The sequence below is a fragment of the Gossypium hirsutum genome, chromosome A03 (genome assembly GCF_007990345.1).
Source record: "Gossypium hirsutum isolate 1008001.06 chromosome A03, Gossypium_hirsutum_v2.1, whole genome shotgun sequence".
Taxonomy (NCBI): Eukaryota; Viridiplantae; Streptophyta; class Magnoliopsida; order Malvales; family Malvaceae; genus Gossypium; species Gossypium hirsutum.
In genome coordinates, this window is record NC_053426.1 from 69,174,014 (window position 1) to 69,193,144 (window position 19,131).

Here is a 19,131-nt window from a genome sequence, read left to right on the forward strand (position 1 = left end):
ATGTTATAATTTGTTTATAATTTTAAAATTTTTTTAATATTTTCTTAAGTTTTATATAATTTATAAAAGATTTCAAGAGATGATATAAATCCAAAATCAAGAATGAAATTGAAAAAAATTATGAAAATTGAATATTTGAAGAAAATAAAAGAAATGAAAAATGAAATTGGTGGAGGAGCATGTGTCCGTAAATTGCAGAGCACGTACCAGGTACTGTGACAAGTAATATTAGTAACGCTAGATTTTCTTTTTGACTCTCGATCTTGCCTCCATATCAACCCATCCTCTTTTGAAAAAAAAAAAAGGAAAAAAAGACCCACCATCTAGCAATAGCCCACTCTCCTCCTATCGAAAACCCTAAGTTCTGAAACCCACACCTCTCTCTTTGATAACATGAACCTTGAAGACAAAGTTGGGATGGACTTGGTTCCACAATCCGAGCATCTTTGCTATGTCCGCTGCAACTTCTGCAACACTGTTCTTGCGGTATAATTTCACTCCCAATATGGAGCTCAATGGTTATCATTGTTATTATTTATTGTAGCCGCAAATACAACGAACTGCTATTGAAATCAATTGCGGCAGTTAATATCAGAGCCAGTCGCTGCGAAGCAACACGCTATTAAAATCCTTACTGGCTAGTACATAGATTATTAGGGTCTCGGGAGCTAACCTCATCTATAATGAAATTAAGCTGCAAGTTTTGTGTTTGATGTTCTAATAAGATGCTGGTTTGGGGTTTGTATATATGTTTATTATGTCTCCGTAATTGTGCCCATTTTCTTGTATTTTCTTGATCTGAATTGGTTTTTGATAGGTTGGGATCCCATGCAAAAGATTGCTTGAAACAGTGACAGTGAAATGTGGTCATTGCAGTAACCTTTCTTTTCTCAGCACCAGACCTCCACTGCAAGGTCAATGCCTCGATCCCCAAACCAGCCTCACTCTCCAGGTACGTTTTCCATTTTTAAACCAAGAGAAATAAAAGCATCAAAGGTGGAAACCAAGTGCATGCCACCATTAGTTCTAGCATACAATTACAGTTAGGAAGCAAATCTCCATTTCTTTTCTATATATTCTTGTATTACCTTTCACAATTATGCATGCACATTTATATTCCACACCTCAAAGTAAAATAGAACAGACAAGAGTTGATTTGATTTGATTAGTAATGGAATGAAGTTTGTTCATGTCAAGGAGATGCAGAGTTTCTGCGGTGATTTCAGGAAAGGTACTCAGTTTCCATCGCCATCTTCATCAACATCGAGCGAGCCATCATCCCCTAAAGCGCCATTTGTTGTAAAACGTATATATATATGGAAACCCTTAATAGTATCATACTCCTTTGATTTTCTTGCAACCCTTCTTTCTCCAGTATGTTTGGATTAATTGGAAACTGCTACTTTCTTTTTCTTTTTTTCAGCCCCCGAGAAGAAACACAGGCTTCCATCTGCTTACAATCGGTTTATGAAGTAATGAAATGTTGTTGTTTCCTATGATACTATACGTTTTTTTTTTCTCTCAACATCAAATTCTTTTCCCAAATTGAAAGGGAGGAAATACAGCGCATTAAAGCAGCAAATCCTGAGATACCCCATCGAGAAGCTTTCAGCGCAGCTGCTAAAAATGTAAGAGACATATATACTATTTCATCTATCTACTTGCCGTCGAGGTTTTTTATTTTTCTTTTCTCTGAATAAAAACTTAAGAATACTCACCCTGTTTGTAATAAATTAGAGCTTAATTATCTTCAATTTTTATGACAATTTGGATTCTTATTCTTATTCTGACTTGCTCGGAAATGGTAACAGTGGGCTCGGTACATCCCAAATTCTCCAGCAGCATCATCCGTTTGTGGAAGTAGCAGCAATGTAAGTAACCAAATACACTATATATATATATATAATGGTAAAAATGTTCTTATTATGGGATTTGGCGAAGGGCTTCTATGAAAATTTTGCAGGAACAAAATGATAATGTGTGAAAGTTGCATGCAAGAACAAAGCTGATGAGAGAAGGCTAGATATGGAGATTTGAGTCATTGACTGCTACCAAAACTTTAGGGCGTATTTAACGTAACTTTTGTGTCTCAAAACTTTCTTAGTTATCATATCTAATTAATATTAATGTCGTCTAGTTTTAAGGTATTAGCCTTCCAATGAACAATATGTATCTGACTTTTCTGGCACTATATCTAATGCATGATCTAATTGCTTTTATGCTTGGTTATTAATATTCCAGAGCGGGAAAGAGTAGTTGAAGTTGTTATTTGGATTATATTTTTGTTTATAATTTATGCATTAGTTTTTGAATTTAATAAAGATAATTTAGATTGAAGTTTTTCTTTAATTAGAATCCAGAACTGAATTTAATCATGTTTATATCACAGGTGAACCGAACCTAGTACAACAATTAATTAATTGTTAAACATTGGTGTTTTGTTCTATTGTGTGATAGAGATAGGAATGCAAAAAAAAACATATTATGTGATCTTAATGAAAGATTGTGAGGCAGATTCTCTCATTGAGAACTTCTCTTTTTTTTTTTGTATTGATTCACTTGCTAGAAAAATGTCGCCTCTTTGAATCAAGTTAATAATATGGCCTCATCGAGATTTAAACCCTATTTAAAGGACCATGCATGTAAAAGGTATATGCAAACACTTCAAACAACATCTTCAACCTTCCCCATTGATTCTTCTACTGCCCCTTCTTCTTTGCAAATGGATAATATGTTAGATATTGTAATTTGAAATAATTTTAGATTATGTACTTAGAAGTATGAGTATATTATTAGTTGGTTTTAGACATGGATAAGAAATGTACTTAGCCTTAAGTTACTTTATGTTTGGGGAAAGTACTTAGAACCTAGGTTATTTATCTTTGGGAATGTTCCCAAGTTGTTATAAATACCCCTTCGTGGTAATGAAATTATATGAGTTGAATGTTCTAAAGTAAAAGGAGAAAAAAAATTCATAAGTAGAAATGTGTTTCAAAATTCCTCTTCCTAATAATTTTTCTCTCTTCCTCCATCAACTTCCTCCTCCTTCCAACATAATATTCCTCTTAGAGATAGAGATAGAGTTATACCCTATCAACAATGTGCTAGTGAGATGAGGGCCTATTATCATGTTCAATTATGATGATCTTACAATAAGTAGAGCCTATAGGATCATTGTTTTATTACCTATTTGAATGACTTTCGAAAGTTCTTAGCATGGTACCTACAAAGGTTTGTTAATAGGGTGTGGAACTTGCATAGGCATGCAATCATTATTAATAGGGATGATAGTTTTTATGTCATTCATTTTGACAGGATGTCAAACTTGCAAATAATTCAGAGAGAAGCCCTTTGGGCACTAAATGGTGCCTTGCTAATGACCACTAAGTGGACCCCAAAATTCCACCCCAAGTTTGGTACTTTTCCTTACCATACATGTTTAGGTTCAAATATAGGGACTTTCATTTGAAAATTTGAAGCCATTTATGGCTAATAGGATAAATCAAATAGTAGAGCACATAGCTATGTGGATTTGAGTGGCAACACCCTAAGAAATATCAAATTTTTCACAATTTGTGTTGTAATTTATCTGTGGCATCCATAGAGGGCTGGATGTGTCATTCAAAGAGATAATGGAGTTTGAAAATGGATCGAGTTTTGGTACAAGCAAGTTTGCAAGGTGTGTATTAGGTGTGGGATGATTTGCCATTCTATGCCAAGTTGTACTTATGAGGACCAGGAGATTGATGACCTAGTAAAAGATGAAATGGAGAGCATATAAACATGTTTTTGGTTTTGAAAAAAACTTTTGATGTTGAAAAAAAATTATTTAGAAGTTCTATTTTTGCTGCAACGAGTCATAGCCAAGGTGATTTACTTTTATTGAACTTTTGTCGAGGATGGCAATTAGAACCAACAATCTATATCCATTTTAATGGGATAGATTTGAATTTGTGCCCGAAACTCTTAATACTAATAAACTTTTTTTTTGTTGTGTCTAATCCTTTTATGCGAAGCCAATATGTTGCTAATAAGAAGCACTGGAAACAAATCCCATAAAGCCAATCCTTGTAAAGGAGAACAATAATTTGGTGGAGGGAAACCAAATGCTAGAGGATAATGATAACCAAAATAAAGCTACCCTAGAACCAACTCAAGCAAATAAGCAAAGAAATCAACAAAAAGCTAATGAGCTTAAACAAGCTATCTAGTATCAACCTCCCAATTCGACATGATTTTATTTAATTAGGTTGTTAAGGGTTTGTCTCAACCCTTAACTTCATTTTCTTATGAGTAGTTGAATCGTTGATTCAAGGTTTATATGTGTTTCATGGAAACCAAATCTAATGTTGATTTTATTGTTGGTATAGCCTATTTTGGAAGGATATGAGGAATAATCATAATTTGGAAAGCTTTTTTAAGATGTAAGCCCATTTTTATGGATCACATTATTTTGTTTTTGTATATGGAGGAGTTTTTTAAGTCATTTCGGCATTATTACATTTATGGTCACCTAAATCTTAGAGAACGCCACAAAGTATGGACAAGCGAAAGGTAATGTGGTTTATAAGAAGAATAATTTTGGAAGATGCTTTTGTTTAGGTTTGAATTTGATTTCTTGGTATAGTAAGAATGTAACAGCCCGCTTTAGGGTTAAAACAAAACAATGGTTTCGAGACCACGGATCCAAAGTAGAAATATTTATTGTGATATTATTTTAAGGTCTACAGTATGATTGAATGATTGCGTGAAAATTTCGTTAAGAAATTTTATCGGTAAGGTGTCCAATTTGACTAATAGGACTAAATTGCAATAGCTGCAAAATATGTTTTCTAGAAGCTAGAGGTGTCTAATTGCTATGAAATTCTAAATTGGAGGTCTTTAAATAGTAATTAGACCACTTTACTTTAAGTTGGACAAAAATGGTCATGGTAGGGTAAAATAACAAAGTTTTAAGTGAAGGGCATTTTAGTCATTTGTCAAATAAAGATAAAATTTACTAAATAAAACATCTCCATCTTCTTCAATTTCATCCCTTGGCTGAAATTTACAAGGGGAAGACATATCTAGGGTTTTTCAACCTTCCAAGCTCGATTGTAAGTCCGTTCTAGCCTCGTTTTTAATGATTTTCATGTTTTTGAGATCCTTGTAACCTAATTTAGCTATTTCAAGGACTAATTTGAAAGAAAGATGAAGTTTAAAATTTTAACCATATTAGATATTTGTGTATTTTGATGTCTAATGGTAGAAAATATATGTTAGTTGTATGATAAACAACTTTTGCTAAGTGATTTTCGGTAAAAATGTCAAAAAGGACTTTTTTGTAAGAGTTATAAAATAAGAAGTAAAAGTGTGATTAAGTGGAAAATTTGGGCTGGTATAAGTATGAAAATGGTTCAGCTAGACTTGGGTTTTGAATAAATTGAATACATTTCAATTTACGAGCCTAAGAACTAAATTGTAAAAATGTGAAACATCAGGGGCAAAAATGTAATTTTTCCATAATATGATTTTTGGGCTAAATTGAATAATGTGAGTACTAAAATGAGTTAAAATTGTTATTATAGATCAAGCAAAATGAGGTTCGGACCTACATCGGGGGAAAAAACAAAGTGTTTGACGATTAGGTCCAATTCTACTATTTTTGTATCAAGGTAAGTTCGTATGTAAATAATCCATTGTTATATTTATGTTTTAAATGATTTATATTGTATAAATTGTGATTGGTGCTTTGGATGTATTAGACAAAGTTTTGACAAGCGAGAAATCCCGATTGAACCTTAGGAATAGAATATGATTTGAGTGACATGTCACTAAAAACCCATGTGTATATGCGACTATGTAATCCAGGTACTGGTCTCGTACGTCCTACTAGTGGCTGGGTAGTCTAACATGTGTTACGGATACTTGATAGCTTGTGTGAGTAGCACTGTGTAGCTATGTCCTAATTGACAGCTTGTGTGAGCAGGCCCGTGAATAACTCGAAAATGAGCCCATATGTATTATGAGACATGAGGTAGCTTTGGCTACATATATGACACTTATGTGCAAGATTTTTGAGTACCCGTTAATATTTCAAGTGTTCAACGAGAATGTCAAAATTGTGAAAGGATATGGTTATGTTGTGAGTTGGTACAAGTATGTACGTAAAACTCACAAGTAATGAGCTCGATATGTGATGAACTCTTGGTAGGTGATAAACCGTGATTTATACATATTTTTACCCCATGCTTAACACATTTTTATGGATGATTTTTCCTTAGAATTGGTGAATTCGATACTCCTAATGCCTTAATTTCATGTTTTATACTTAGGAGAGCATAGGGGAGTGAAAGGAACGAGAAACAGGCCAAAAATGGAGAAAATGGGCCAAAGTACGAAATCAACACGGCTTGGACTTCCTCACACGGGTAGACCACACGGCCGTGTCAATTTGGCAGAATCAAATCACGACTCACACAGGTAGAAAACACGCCCGTGCCATTCTAACAGGTTCGAGAACGGCCTAAAATAATTGCACACGGCGTGTCACACAGGCGTGTCCATGCTGAGCCCAAGTTAAGTCCAATTTGGATAAGGCTAATTTCGAGGGTTCTTAGGCATTCCAAAGCCTATAATACACCCTAGAGGAGGAAAAAAAGGGTACAGAGAGAGAAAAGGAGGCAGGGAACTGTTTAAGGGAAGCCGATCGATCCATCTCAGAAGCCGGATTCATCATCAAGACTGAAGATCTCCCTTCAATTTCCCTTTAGGAGTTTTGGGTTTTCTTTATGTTTTGTATTCATTATTCTTCTGAGATGTTTTCTTTTTTAGTTATGAACTAAATCCCCTAAATACCTAAGGGGATGAAACCTAAGACGGATCTTATTCTTAATTTCTGAATTGTATGATAAATATTTAACTTGTTCTTAATTACGTGTTCTTAATTCTTGTTTTGATATCCCAGGATACTGATTCAAGATAAGCTCTTATTCAGAGGAGGAATAGACCCTGTCTAAGAGTACATTTGTCATAATTAAGTGGAGTTGATTGCACGCCTAGAGATAGGGTGACAAGATTTTGCCGGATTAGGGTGAAACCTAATAAGGGGATCCATAGATTGAGTTAATGCAACCCTAGGGTGTTAATTAGAGAAAAGTCCCAATTATTCAATCTAGGGATTAGACGTTATTAGTCTTGAATAGGGATAATAACATAACTTAAGGATCTCTACGGAACAAGTTAAATGAATAAATCGTCTGATTCGGAGCCAAAATAACAAGTGAAGTCTAGGTGGATTTTTCCTTAGGTATTGTCATAATTCAATCGTTTTCCAAAAGTAATCCCCCAATTCTACTTCCTGTGAATTCTTAGATTAGTTAATTAGTTAGTTAAAACAAAACCACCTTATTCTTAGGCTAGATAATAAAAAGACAATCATTACTAGTACTTTTAGTTCCTTTGGGTTCGACAATCCGGTCTTGCTAAAACTATACTACTGTTCGATAGGTACACTTGCCTACATCGCGATAATAGTTAGTTTCAAGAATGATTAATCATAAATATTTAAAACTTACCTGCCACAAAAATTGCGATCAAGTTTTTGGTGCCGTTGCCGGGGAACTAAGATATTAGGAACGCTAAATTTTTATTACTTTAGCCATTTATTTTCCTTACAATTTAATTTAATTTTTTTATTTTTTATTTTTTATTAATTTACTTTTTCTTTCTCTTGGCAGGTTTTTATAGTTTATGACTAGAAGAAACCCGTCAGGACCACTACTCTTTAACGAAGAAATCAATCGCACAGTTCGCAGAAACCAACGAGAAATAAGGTGAAGCTTAACATACATAGAGAACGAGCAAGAGGATGATACTCAACCCCCAACCGAAGAGATGGCTGAAAACCAAGACAATTAGCTACCTCCTATAATTGCGGTTAATCAAAATCCTGCTCAACGCACTATGTATGATTATGCTAAACCTTCTTTAACAGGAACTGAATCGAGCATAGTTAAACCTACTGTAGTTACAAATACTTTTGAACTAAAACCTAACACTATTCAAATGATATAGCAATTTGTTCAGTTTGATGGTTTGTAGGATGAGGATCCCAACGCTCACTTAGCAAACTTTTTGGAACTATGCGATACATTTAAAATTAATGGTGTTTCTGATGATGCCATTCGTCTTCGGTTATTCCCTTTTTCATTGAGGAACAAAGCTAAACAGTGGTTGAACTCGTTACCACGAGGGTCAATTGCTACTTGGGAGCAAATGACCTAAAAATTTCTATTAAAATATTTTTCACTGACTAAAATGGCCAAATTACATAATGATATCTCTTCGTTTGTGCAGATGGGCTTAGAAACACTCTACGATGCATGGGAGAGATACAAGGACCTTTTAAGAAGGTGCCCTGACCATGGGTTACTGCTTTGGCTTCAGGTTCAAACATTTCATAATGGCCTGAATCCTTCGACTCAACAAATGATTGACGCAGCTGCTGGCGGAACCATCAATAATAAAACACCTGAAGATGCTTATGAGTTTATAGAGGAGATGTCACTGAATAACTATCAGTGGCAAGTCATGAGGACTAAGCCAACTAAAATAGCAGGCGTTAATAATGTCGATTTGGTTACTATGCTGTCAAACCAGGTAGAACTTCTAAATAAAAAGATTTATGGTTTTCTTAGTTCTTCACAGGTTCACCTAGTAATGCAGTGCGAAGCAAGTGGAGGTGGAACAAGCCATTCAGAATACCAACCTTATGGCTACAACATGGATAACGAGCAGTTAAATTACATGGGTAATAATCCTTGATCTCAAAACAATCTATATAGTAACACTTACAATGCAGGTTAGAGGAACCACCCAAATTTCTCGTGGGGCGGTCAAGGAAATCAAAGACCACAACATCCTCCGGGTTTTCAACAGCCACCCTATCAACAGGAAAAGAAACCGAACCTTGAAGAGATGCTCACAAAGTTTATCTCAGTGTCAGAAACCTATTTTTAGAACACCGAGACAGCACTTAAAAATCAACAAGCGTCAATCCAAGGGCTCGAAACTCAGATTAGCCAGCTATCCAAACTAATTTCAGAAAGACCACTAGGAAGTTTACCTAGTAACACCAAATCAAAAGAGCATGTAAAAGTAGTTACACTAAGAAGTGGGAAAGTGTTAACGGAATCTGAAAAGAAGCTAACACAAGAAGCCGTGATAAGCGAAAGGAGGGAAGAAAAACTTGAAAATAGTGACAAACCAGTGCCGAAGGAATATAAACCACCAGTTCCATACCCAGCAAAATTGAAAAAAGGCCGCATTGATGCACAATTCGGTAAGTTTCTTGAACTCTTTAAGCAATTACATATCAACTTACCTTTTGTTGAAGCCATCTCGTAGATGCCTACATACGCAAAACTTTTGAAGGAGCTTCTAACAAATAAAAGGAAGTTCGAGGACTTATCTACAGTAGAACTCAACGAGGAGTGCTCAATCATACTCCAAAACAAACTACCAACCAAATGAAAGATCCAGAAAGTTTTACTATCCCTTGCATAATTGGTAGTCTGAATGTTGAGAAAGCACTAGCTGATTTAGGCACTAGCATTAATTTGATGCCATATAAAATGTTCAAACAACTTGGTCTTGGGGAACCTAAACTCACTAGGATGAGTATTCAATTAGCCAATAGATCTGTTAAATATCCTAGGGGTATTATAGAAGACGTACTTGTGAAAGTAGATAAATTCATATTTCCTGTTGACTTTATTGTGCTTGACATGGACGAAGATGTGGAAATGCCCTTAATTTTAGGACGCCCATTTTTAGCCACTGCTAGGGCTGTAATTGATGTGGGTGATGGTAAATTGGTACGTAGAGTAGGTGACGAGGAGATTATCTTTAAAATTTATGATGCTATGAGGTTTTCTAGGGAACAGGATGATTCATGTTATTTTATTGACTCTATTGATCATACTACGCCAGACTCTTTTCAAGAAATTATACAGAAGGACACGACGGAATTGTATCTAGCTTAAGAAGAGGAGACAGATGATGAACCTAATGAGCATTCTTCAAGACAAGTAGAATATGAGGGCATTAAGATAAACGATGAACTTAAGCAAAAACACTCTATTGAAGAGCCTCCCAAACTGGAACTTAAAACAATTACCAAACCACTTGGAATACGCATACCTTGGAAATAATTCTACATTACCAGTTATTATTGCTTCTAACTTGCAACCCAAGGAGAAAGAGGAATTAATCCAAGTATTAAAAGAACATAAAAAGGCCATAGCTTGGAAAATTTCTGACATTAAAGGAATCAGCCCTTCTTTTTGCACCCACAAAATTTTGATGGAAGATGAATACAAACTGTGTGTACAAGCTCAAAGACAACTGAACCCCAACATGAAGGAAGTTGTTAAAGCCGAGGTAATTAAACTTATAGATGCTGGAATTATTTATCCTATTTTTGACAGTTCTTGGGTAAGTCAAGTGCATGTTGTCCCTAAGAAAGGAGGCATGATGGTTGTGACCAACGAGAAGAATGAATTAATCCCAACAAGGACAGTTACAGGATGGAGAGTTTGCATTGAATACAGGAAACTGAATGATGCCACAAGAAAAGATCACTTCCCCTTGCCATTCATTGACCAAATGTTGGAAAGATTATCCGGGCACATGTACTACTGCTTTTTAGACGGACTCTCTGGCTACTTCCAAATCCTAATAGCTCCTAAAGATCAAGAAAAGAGGACATTCACATAACCATATGGTACGTTCGCTTATCGTAGAATGCCTTTTGGATTATGAAATGCTTCCGACACTTTTCAGCGTCGTATAATGGCCATCTTTGATGAACTTGTGGAAGATATCATGGAAGTATTTATGGATGATTTCTCGGTATTCGGTAACTCTTTCCATCTCTGCCTTAAAAATTTAAAACGAGTTTTAATAAGATGTGAGGAAACGAACCTTGTGCTTAACTGGGAGAAATGTCACTTCATGGTTCAAGAAGGTATTGTATTAGGGCATAAAATTTCTAGTAAAGGGATTGAAGTGGACAAATTTAAAATAGAAACAATAAAAAAATTACCCCCTCCTAGTTCGGTTAAGGCTATTAGAAGCTTTTTAGGACATGCTGGTTTTTATAGAAGATTTATTAAGGATTTTTCTAAAATAGCTAAGCCTTTGACTAAATTGCTAGAAAAAGATATACCTTTTAATTTCAATCAGGAGTGTTTAGAAGTATTTAATACTTTAAAGGATAAATTAATTAATGCTCCAATCATAATTGCACCTGATTAGAACTTACCATTTGAATTAATGTGTGATGCGAGTGATTTTGCAGTAGGTGCAGTATTGGGACAGCGAAGAGACAAGCATTTTCAACCTATCTATTATGCTAGCAAAACTTTGACAGCTGCACAAGAGAATTATACTACTACGGAAAAAGAACTGCTAGCTGTGGTTTTTTCATTTGATAAATTTCGATCATATCTCATTTTGTCTAAAGTTGTTGTTTACACTGACCATTCCGCCCTTTGCTACCTTTTAACTAAAACTGATGCCTCATTGGATAGATTCTCCTATTGCAGAAATTTGACTTAGAAATTCAGGATAAGAAAGGAGCTGAAGATCTCGCGGCTGATCATCTGTCCAGGCTTGAGAACTCCAATACCAAAGAACTAGAAGAAGTTGAAACAAATGATTCGTTTCCTAAAGAAAATTTTTTTACTATTTCTGACTCTGAGGTACCTTGGTTTGCAGACATCGCGAATTTTTTAGCCGCTAACATTATCCCAAAAGGGTTAACACACCAGCAAAAGAAGCGATTCTTTAATGATGTGAAAAACTACTTTTGGGACGACCCTTTTCTTTTTCGCAGATGTGCAGATCAAGTCATTAGAAGATGCGTTACAAGATCAGAAACATAAAAAATATTGGAACATTGCCACTCAGGGCCAACCAGAAGACATTATAGTGGAACTAAGACCGCACATAAAATACTTGAATCAGGTTTTTTACTGGCCCTCGTTATTCAAAGATGCTATCAGGTACGTTACTTCATGTGACAAATGCCAACAGACAAGTAACATATCTAAACATGATGAAATGCCTCAAAACTATATGCTTTCATGTGAAATATTTGACGTTTGGGGTATCGATTTCATGGGCCCATTTCCCAGTTCATTTGGGAATAAATACATCTTAGTAGCAGTTTATTATATGTCCAAATAGGTGGAAGCCCAAGCTCTACCTACTAATGATGCTAGAGTGGTAGTACGTTTCCTTAAGAAACTCTTTTCGAGATTTAGAACACCTAGAACAATTATCTGTGACAGGGGCACTCATTTTTGTAATACCCAATTTAAAAAAAACTTTTAAGAAATAGAAAGTTCATCATAGAACAACCACCCCATACCATCCTCAAACTAATGGACAAGTTGAAGTGGCAAACCGAGAAATCAAACGGATCCTTGAAAAAAATAGTAGAATCAAATAGAAAAGATTGGGCAATAAAAGTAGATGATGCCTTTTGGGCTTACAGAACTGCTTTTAAGACCCCTATAGGGACTTCGCCTTACAGACTTGTTTATGGAAAAAGTTGTCATCTACTATTCGAACTAGAGCATAAAGCTTTTTGGGCTATTAAGTTTCTAAACCTTGATCCTGAACTTGCAGGAAAAAACAGGTTGATGCAGCTGAACAAACTTGATGAGTGGCGAGCCAATGCATACAAAAACTTACGCCTATACAAGGAAGAAACAAAGCGGCGCCATGACACTAGTTTAAAGCAACTAAAACAATTTGAAGTAGGAGATCTTGTCCTCCTATACAACTCATGACTCAAATTGTTTCCCAGGAAACTTAAATCACGATGGTCAGGACCTTTCATAATTCAATCTGTTCTTCCATATGGCACAATAGAGGTAAGTCACCCATCACATGGTACTTTCAAAATAAATGGACATCATCTCAAACTTTATAATGTTGAGAATTTTAGAGACGATGGAGAGGAGCTACGACTCCAAAAACCACCCTGAATAAACCAATAAGGTAACAGTCGAGCTTAGAGTATAAACAAACACTTCTCGGGAGGCAACCTGACTACTAACGATTTCAAATTATTTAAATTTCAATTTTTAAACATCTAGGTCACTAACAGAGTCTTTGAGCACAGGTTCCCAACTCCACACGGCCGATCACACGGTCGTGCTTTAGGCCGTATGACAACCACGGACAGAAACACGGCCGTGTGAAAACAGGGTGAAAGTTATCTTTCCCAACACGGGATGCGATAAGTAGCCACGGACGTACGACCTGGCCGTGGTCAAATCTGTCAAATGAACACGAGCGTACGACACGCCCGTGTCTATCACTCGTGGACAACACTGTCAAAATAACACGGGCGTCCGTAGAGCTACACGACCGTGGGAGAAGCGAACCACATTACACACGATCGTGTAACATGATCATGTAGCCACGCGGCCTAGACACATGGGCGTGCCCGAAGGCCGTGTGATAACATCTTACTTCGTGACAAACACGGGCGGGACACGATCCACACGGGCATGTGAACTGGTTGTGCTACTTGAAAAATTAGATTATCTATTTTATTTTATTTTTATTTTATTAATTTTTGAAGATTATTTTGTTTTTAAACATGGCTTATCTTTATGATTACAATCAAATTGTTCCCCCCAATCTCTTTTTGTCCTTCAGAATCATGTTTGTCCTTCAGCTTTATTTCCAACAACTTGCTCTCGCTAATCCAGGAATTTCATCCATTTTTAACTCAAGAAGTTTCACTTTTCTCCCTATCTTATGAACTTACACTTATATTTTTCAAAATATCTATCTTTGTATATTGAGGACAATGTACATCTTAAGTGTGGGGGGTATTCATTTAATTATCAGAAAAATCCCTAAATGATTGCCTTGTTCTTTTGAAAAGCTCTCATATCATATTGAGGATAAAATTTGATTGATTTATGATTTTGATTGATATATCTTGAATTAAAACATAGGCATTTATGCATTGATTGTTTAAACTTTAAGACATTAGAGAATCAAGCATGATAAGTTGATTTTTAAGAATTTAAAATTTTAGGTTGTTTCCCCAAAGTTTAGGTATTACTTTGAGTTGGAATTCACAAGTTTTAAACATCAAAAATCCATAATTCTTGTGAGAGTTTTGAGCCTTTTGAGCATCTATTAATTCTTTCATGCTCACTTTTATTATTGTTTTAAATGCGTCAGTATTGAACTGTTATTCTAGAACTTGCTTTATTATGCATGCCAATACCACACTATTTGATTTGATATTTCAAAATGAGAAAGGCAATTAGGATTAACCCACTCATGTCATGAAAAGCCTACCTCTACGATTAATCCTTAGTAGACCCCGTTGAGCTAATAAGCCATTTCTTGTATTACCCTTAATATTAACCCTTAACCCATTATTGTTGAAATCCCTTAAATTAAATTTGATCCCTATTTTTGTCGAGATTTGAATTGAAATAGTTGCTCAGCTATGTCTTGTTCTTAATATTTAGTCTATGTTATTTGACTTGTAATTAAAAAAAAAAAGAACTATGTATACACATTAGTAGTAATCTTTAGTTTTTGAGCTTAAGTATTTAAATTTCATATTCTGAGAAGAAGCTCTGTTGTATGCAAGTGATGATTAAATCTTTTTCTAGTTAAATGATTTTTCAATTCAATCTCGATTCTAACCATTTCTTTCAGCTTGTGACCACACCTCCTAACCAAAGCCACGTTACAACCCTCTAAAGACCTTTTGATTGATGTATCATCTCAATTTATAGTGGTGGAGATGTGACTTTCATGCAAGCCTATGGTAATAACTTTTTCATATTGACTAATGAGTGCTACTTTCATTGTCCTTAAACACTTTGAGTGATTTGAGTGAATCTTTAGTGAGGATGTTAAACTCCGTGAGATTTTGAATCGAGGTAACCACTTAAATAAGGGGAGATGCCTAAGTTTTGAATGATTAAATATTCAACTTGGAATGTTTGAAGCTCTAATATTCTTTTAGTTGAATTCTCAATGTACGACTACTCATTAATTAGTTTGAGATATTTTCGATAGAGATTATAAGTTAAAAATAATTTATTTTGATTAGGAGTTGAGAATTTTGCTTGAGGACAAGCAAATGCTTAAGTGTAGGGGTATTTGATAAACCGTAATTTATACATATTTTTACCTCATGCTTAACACATTTTTATGGATGATTTTTCCCTAGAATTGGTGAATTCGATGCTCCTAATGCCTTAATTTCATATTTTATACTTAGGAGAGCATAGGAGAGCGAAAGGAACGAGAAACGGGCCAAAAACGGAGAAAATAGGCTAAAGTACGAAATCAACACGGCCTGGACTTCCTATCATGGGCAGACCACACGGCCGTGTCAATTTGGCAGAATTGAAGCACGACTCACATGGTTAGAACACATGCTCGTGCCATTCTAACAGGTTCGAGAACGACCTGAAATAATCGCACACGGGCGTGTCTATACCGAGCCCAAGTTGAGTCCAATTCGGAAAAAGATAATTTCGAGGGTTCTTAGGCATTCCAAAGCCTATAAATACACCCTAGAGGAGGAAGAAAAGGGCATAGAGAGAGAAAAGGAGGCAGGGAACTGCTCAAGGGAAGCCGATTGATCCATCTCAGAAGCCGGATTCATCTTCAAGACTGAAGATCTCCCTTCAATTTCCCTTCAGGAGTTTTGGATTTTCTTTATGTTTTGTATTCATTATTCTTCTAAGATGTTTTCCTTTTTAGTTATGAACTAAATCCCCTAAATACCTAAGGGGGATGAAACCTAAGACGAATCTTATTATTAATTTCTGAATTGTATGATAAATATTTAACTTGTTCTTAACTATGTGTTCTTAATTCTTGTTTTGATATCCCAAGATACTGATTCAAGATAAACTCTTATTCAGAGGAGGAATAAACCCTGTCTAAGAGTACATTTGTCATAATTAAGCGAAGTTGATTGCACGCCTAGAGATAGGGTGACAAGATTTTGCTGGATTAGGGTGAAACCTAATAAGGGGATCCATAGATCGAGTTAATGCAACCTTAGGGCGTTAATTAGAGAAAAGTTCCAATTATTCAATCTAGGGATTAGACGTTATTAGTCTTGAATAGGGATAATAACATAACTTAGGGATCTCTACGGAACAAGTTAAATGAATAAATCGTCCGATTCAGAGCCAGAATAACAAGTGAAGTCTAGGTGGATTTTTCCTTAGGTATTATCTTAATTCAATCGTTTTCCAAAAGTAATCCCCCAATTCTACTTTCTATGAATTCTTAGATTAGTTAATTAGTTAGTTAAAACAAAACCACCTTATTCTTAGGCTAGATAATAAAAAGACAGTCATTACTAGTACTTTTAGTTCCTTTGGGTTCGACAATCTGGTCTTGCTAAAACTATACTACTGTTCGATAGGTACACTTATCTACATCACGATAATAGTTAGTTTCAAGATTGATTAATCATAAATATTTAAAACTTACTTGTCACGAAAATCGCGATCAGTAGGGTTGTGATTGAGTAAGTTATACCTATGAGATTTTGATAAGGTTCATGCTAATCTTCATCATGTTAATTGTATGTTAAATGTGTGGTTATCATGCTTTTTATTTGCATAAGAACTTACTAAGCTATATATCTTACTCTTCTTCCTTTCCTTTCCTTTTTTTTGTAGTGTCACCAAGCTAGCTCAGTGTTCGGAGACCGTCAGAGATCCACTCACACTATCAACAATTATTTTGGTATTAATGAATTCAAAATTTTGAGTTATGGCATGTATAGGGGACTTGGTCATTTTTCAATGTGCCATAATTGATTTGGCCAAATGTGTTGGCTTATATTGGGTAGAAGTTCATTTTGTATAACGCCATTTGAAATGGGCTAATATTGGCTATAAGTATATTTATATAATGATGCATTTCATGAATGATGTGTTGATGTCTTGGTTATGGATGTTGGTTGTATGTATATGCTTAGGTTGGTGCTATGTTATGTTGTGTAGGTGTATGCATTAAAGGGTGGCAAAATGGCTTGGTAAATAGCCTTATTTTTGTCCATATGAGCGTGTGTCTACGCTGTGTGCGACACATGGCTTGCCCCACGGTCATGTGTTTAGGTCGTGTGTCCCCTGCACATTAGTTTTGAGAAACAAAATGCTCAGAATTGAGCACATGGGTGTGTGTTTCAACTGTGTAGACGACACGGCCTCAAACTCAAGCGTGTGCCCTAGCCGTGTGAAGTCTGCACCTATTTAATGAAAAATCATAAATTTTAAATTGACCACACGGCCTAGCACACGGGCGTGTGACTTGGCCGTTTGTCTTCAATTTGTTCTTGGGTGACAAACAGAGAGTTACAAGGGTTCGGGACATCGACGTGTGTGACCACACGGCCTGCCCACATGGACGTGTCCCATGTCCACATAGGCGTGTGACCCCTGTTTATTAAAAAAATTTCTAAGTTTTGTAAAATTTTCTAAAGTTCTCCGTTTAGCTTCGAACCACTTCCAATGCACGTTTTCAATCTCGTAGGCTCGTGCTAGAGACTTTATGAATGAATGTGAATGGTTTTAATTTGGACACAAATTTATGACTCGAAATTGTATGATTGTTTGTGTGGTAAGTACAATAATGCCTAGTACCCTGTTCTGGCGTCGAATATGGACAAGGGGTGTTACATTTAGTGGTATTAGAGCTGCAGTTTAGTTGATTCTCGGACTAGTATAACGTGTGTAAGAGTCTTGCTATACATGCCATATATGAACTCTGATAGTGTGATGACTCCTGACAATTTTAAACTGTGTTTTCATATAGTATATGAATCCCGATTGAGTTGTAGCTGATGATGTAAAAAGTAATGCACCGGCTCCTGCTCAAGGGGTATTATCATTTGAAAATAGACCTCCCACGGTCAATCAGTGAGGAGGGGCTAGAAAAGCCTTCCTCTACATGATGAATGAGTGGTATTCGGAGTTTGTTCGAACAAATCCAAATGCTCAGCATCATCCACCCCCTCCTTATCCCCAACTGATTCTTGTAGCTCCTCAAGATATGGAATTGGTAAGACTGAATAAGCCTCCAGTTGATAAGATTCGAAAGCAAGGGGACGGAGAATTTAGAGTAAATGTAGATGATGAACCCGAGAGATCCGAGTTTTGGCTTGAGAATACTATTAGGATATTTGATGAGTTAGCATGTACACCCGAAGAATGCTTGAAATGTGCTATATTATTATTGAGGGACACAGTATATCACCGGTGGAAGACACTAATATCTGTGGTACTGAGAGAGAGGGTTACATGAAAATTCTTTCAAGAGGAATTTTGAAAGAAATATATTAGTCATCGGTTCATCTATCAGAAATGTAAGAATTTCTTGAGCTAAAACAGGGCCGAATGTCAGTGGCAGAGTATGAGCGAGAATTTGTCAAGCTCAATAAGTATGCCCGAGAGTGTGTTTCCCCCGAGGCTATTATGTATAAAATGTTCGAAGATGGACTGAATGAGGACATCTAACTGTTAGTTGGAATCTTGGAACTAAAAGAATTTATTGTATTGGTTGAATGAGCTTGTAAAGCCGAAGAGCTAAGTAAAGAGAAAAGAAAGGCTGAGAATAAGGCTAAAGATGCATGAAAAAGGCCGATGAGTAAGTCATTCCAATATCAGTTAAAGAAATATAGAGAAATGTATTCTCGTTTGAACGTTTTAATTGGGTATTTACACAGAGACTGCGAGAAACAATATTCGGGTCTTAAATCTCAAGCTACTTTAATGGCAAGTGTGGGTAATGTTAGCTCTAACAGACCTGAATGTCCGTGTTGTGGTAGACGACATCTTAACGAGTGTAGGATGAATGACCGAGCTTGTTTCAAGTCTCAAGAGCATTTTATCCGAGATTTCCCTGAGATGGCTGAGAAGGAACAATTTCAGAGTGCAAGACCAAGTAATACTACCAATAGGGGTAGGCCACCGAGAAATACCGAAAATGGGACTAGCAGTAAAGGTGTGACGAAGGATTCAGCTGTGAGATCTGAGGCCAGAACACCTTCTAGAGCTTATGCCATTCGTGCTT

At 35.9% G+C, this 19,131-nt stretch overlaps 1 protein-coding gene and 1 non-coding gene across 5 annotated transcripts; one reads left to right on the plus strand and one right to left on the minus strand.

The window, feature by feature from the left end:
* The first annotated feature begins 217 nt into the window (after positions 1–217).
* LOC107888194 (protein CRABS CLAW) lies at positions 218–2,219 on the plus strand. Of its 4 annotated transcripts, none has more exons than XM_041097999.1 (7): positions 218–486; positions 818–952; positions 1,198–1,306; positions 1,424–1,472; positions 1,553–1,628; positions 1,812–1,871; positions 1,942–2,219. In XM_041097999.1, exons 1-7 carry the CDS (start codon positions 394–396, stop codon positions 1,972–1,974), a joined length of 555 nt encoding a protein of 184 aa, XP_040953933.1. In that variant the 5' UTR covers positions 218–393; the 3' UTR covers positions 1,975–2,219. The 4 variants fall into 4 exon arrangements, with proteins under 4 accessions (XP_040953933.1, XP_040953937.1, XP_016667797.1 ...); XM_041098003.1 differs by having other exon boundaries at positions 1,964–2,219; XM_016812308.2 differs by having other exon boundaries at positions 1,207–1,306.
* Positions 2,220–8,305: 6,086 nt separating this feature from the next.
* Positions 8,306–8,411, minus strand: LOC121225356 (small nucleolar RNA R71). Its single transcript, XR_005923223.1, has one exon. It is a non-coding gene; the product is annotated as a small nucleolar RNA R71 (small nucleolar RNA).
* Between the last annotated feature and the right edge of the window lie 10,720 nt (positions 8,412–19,131).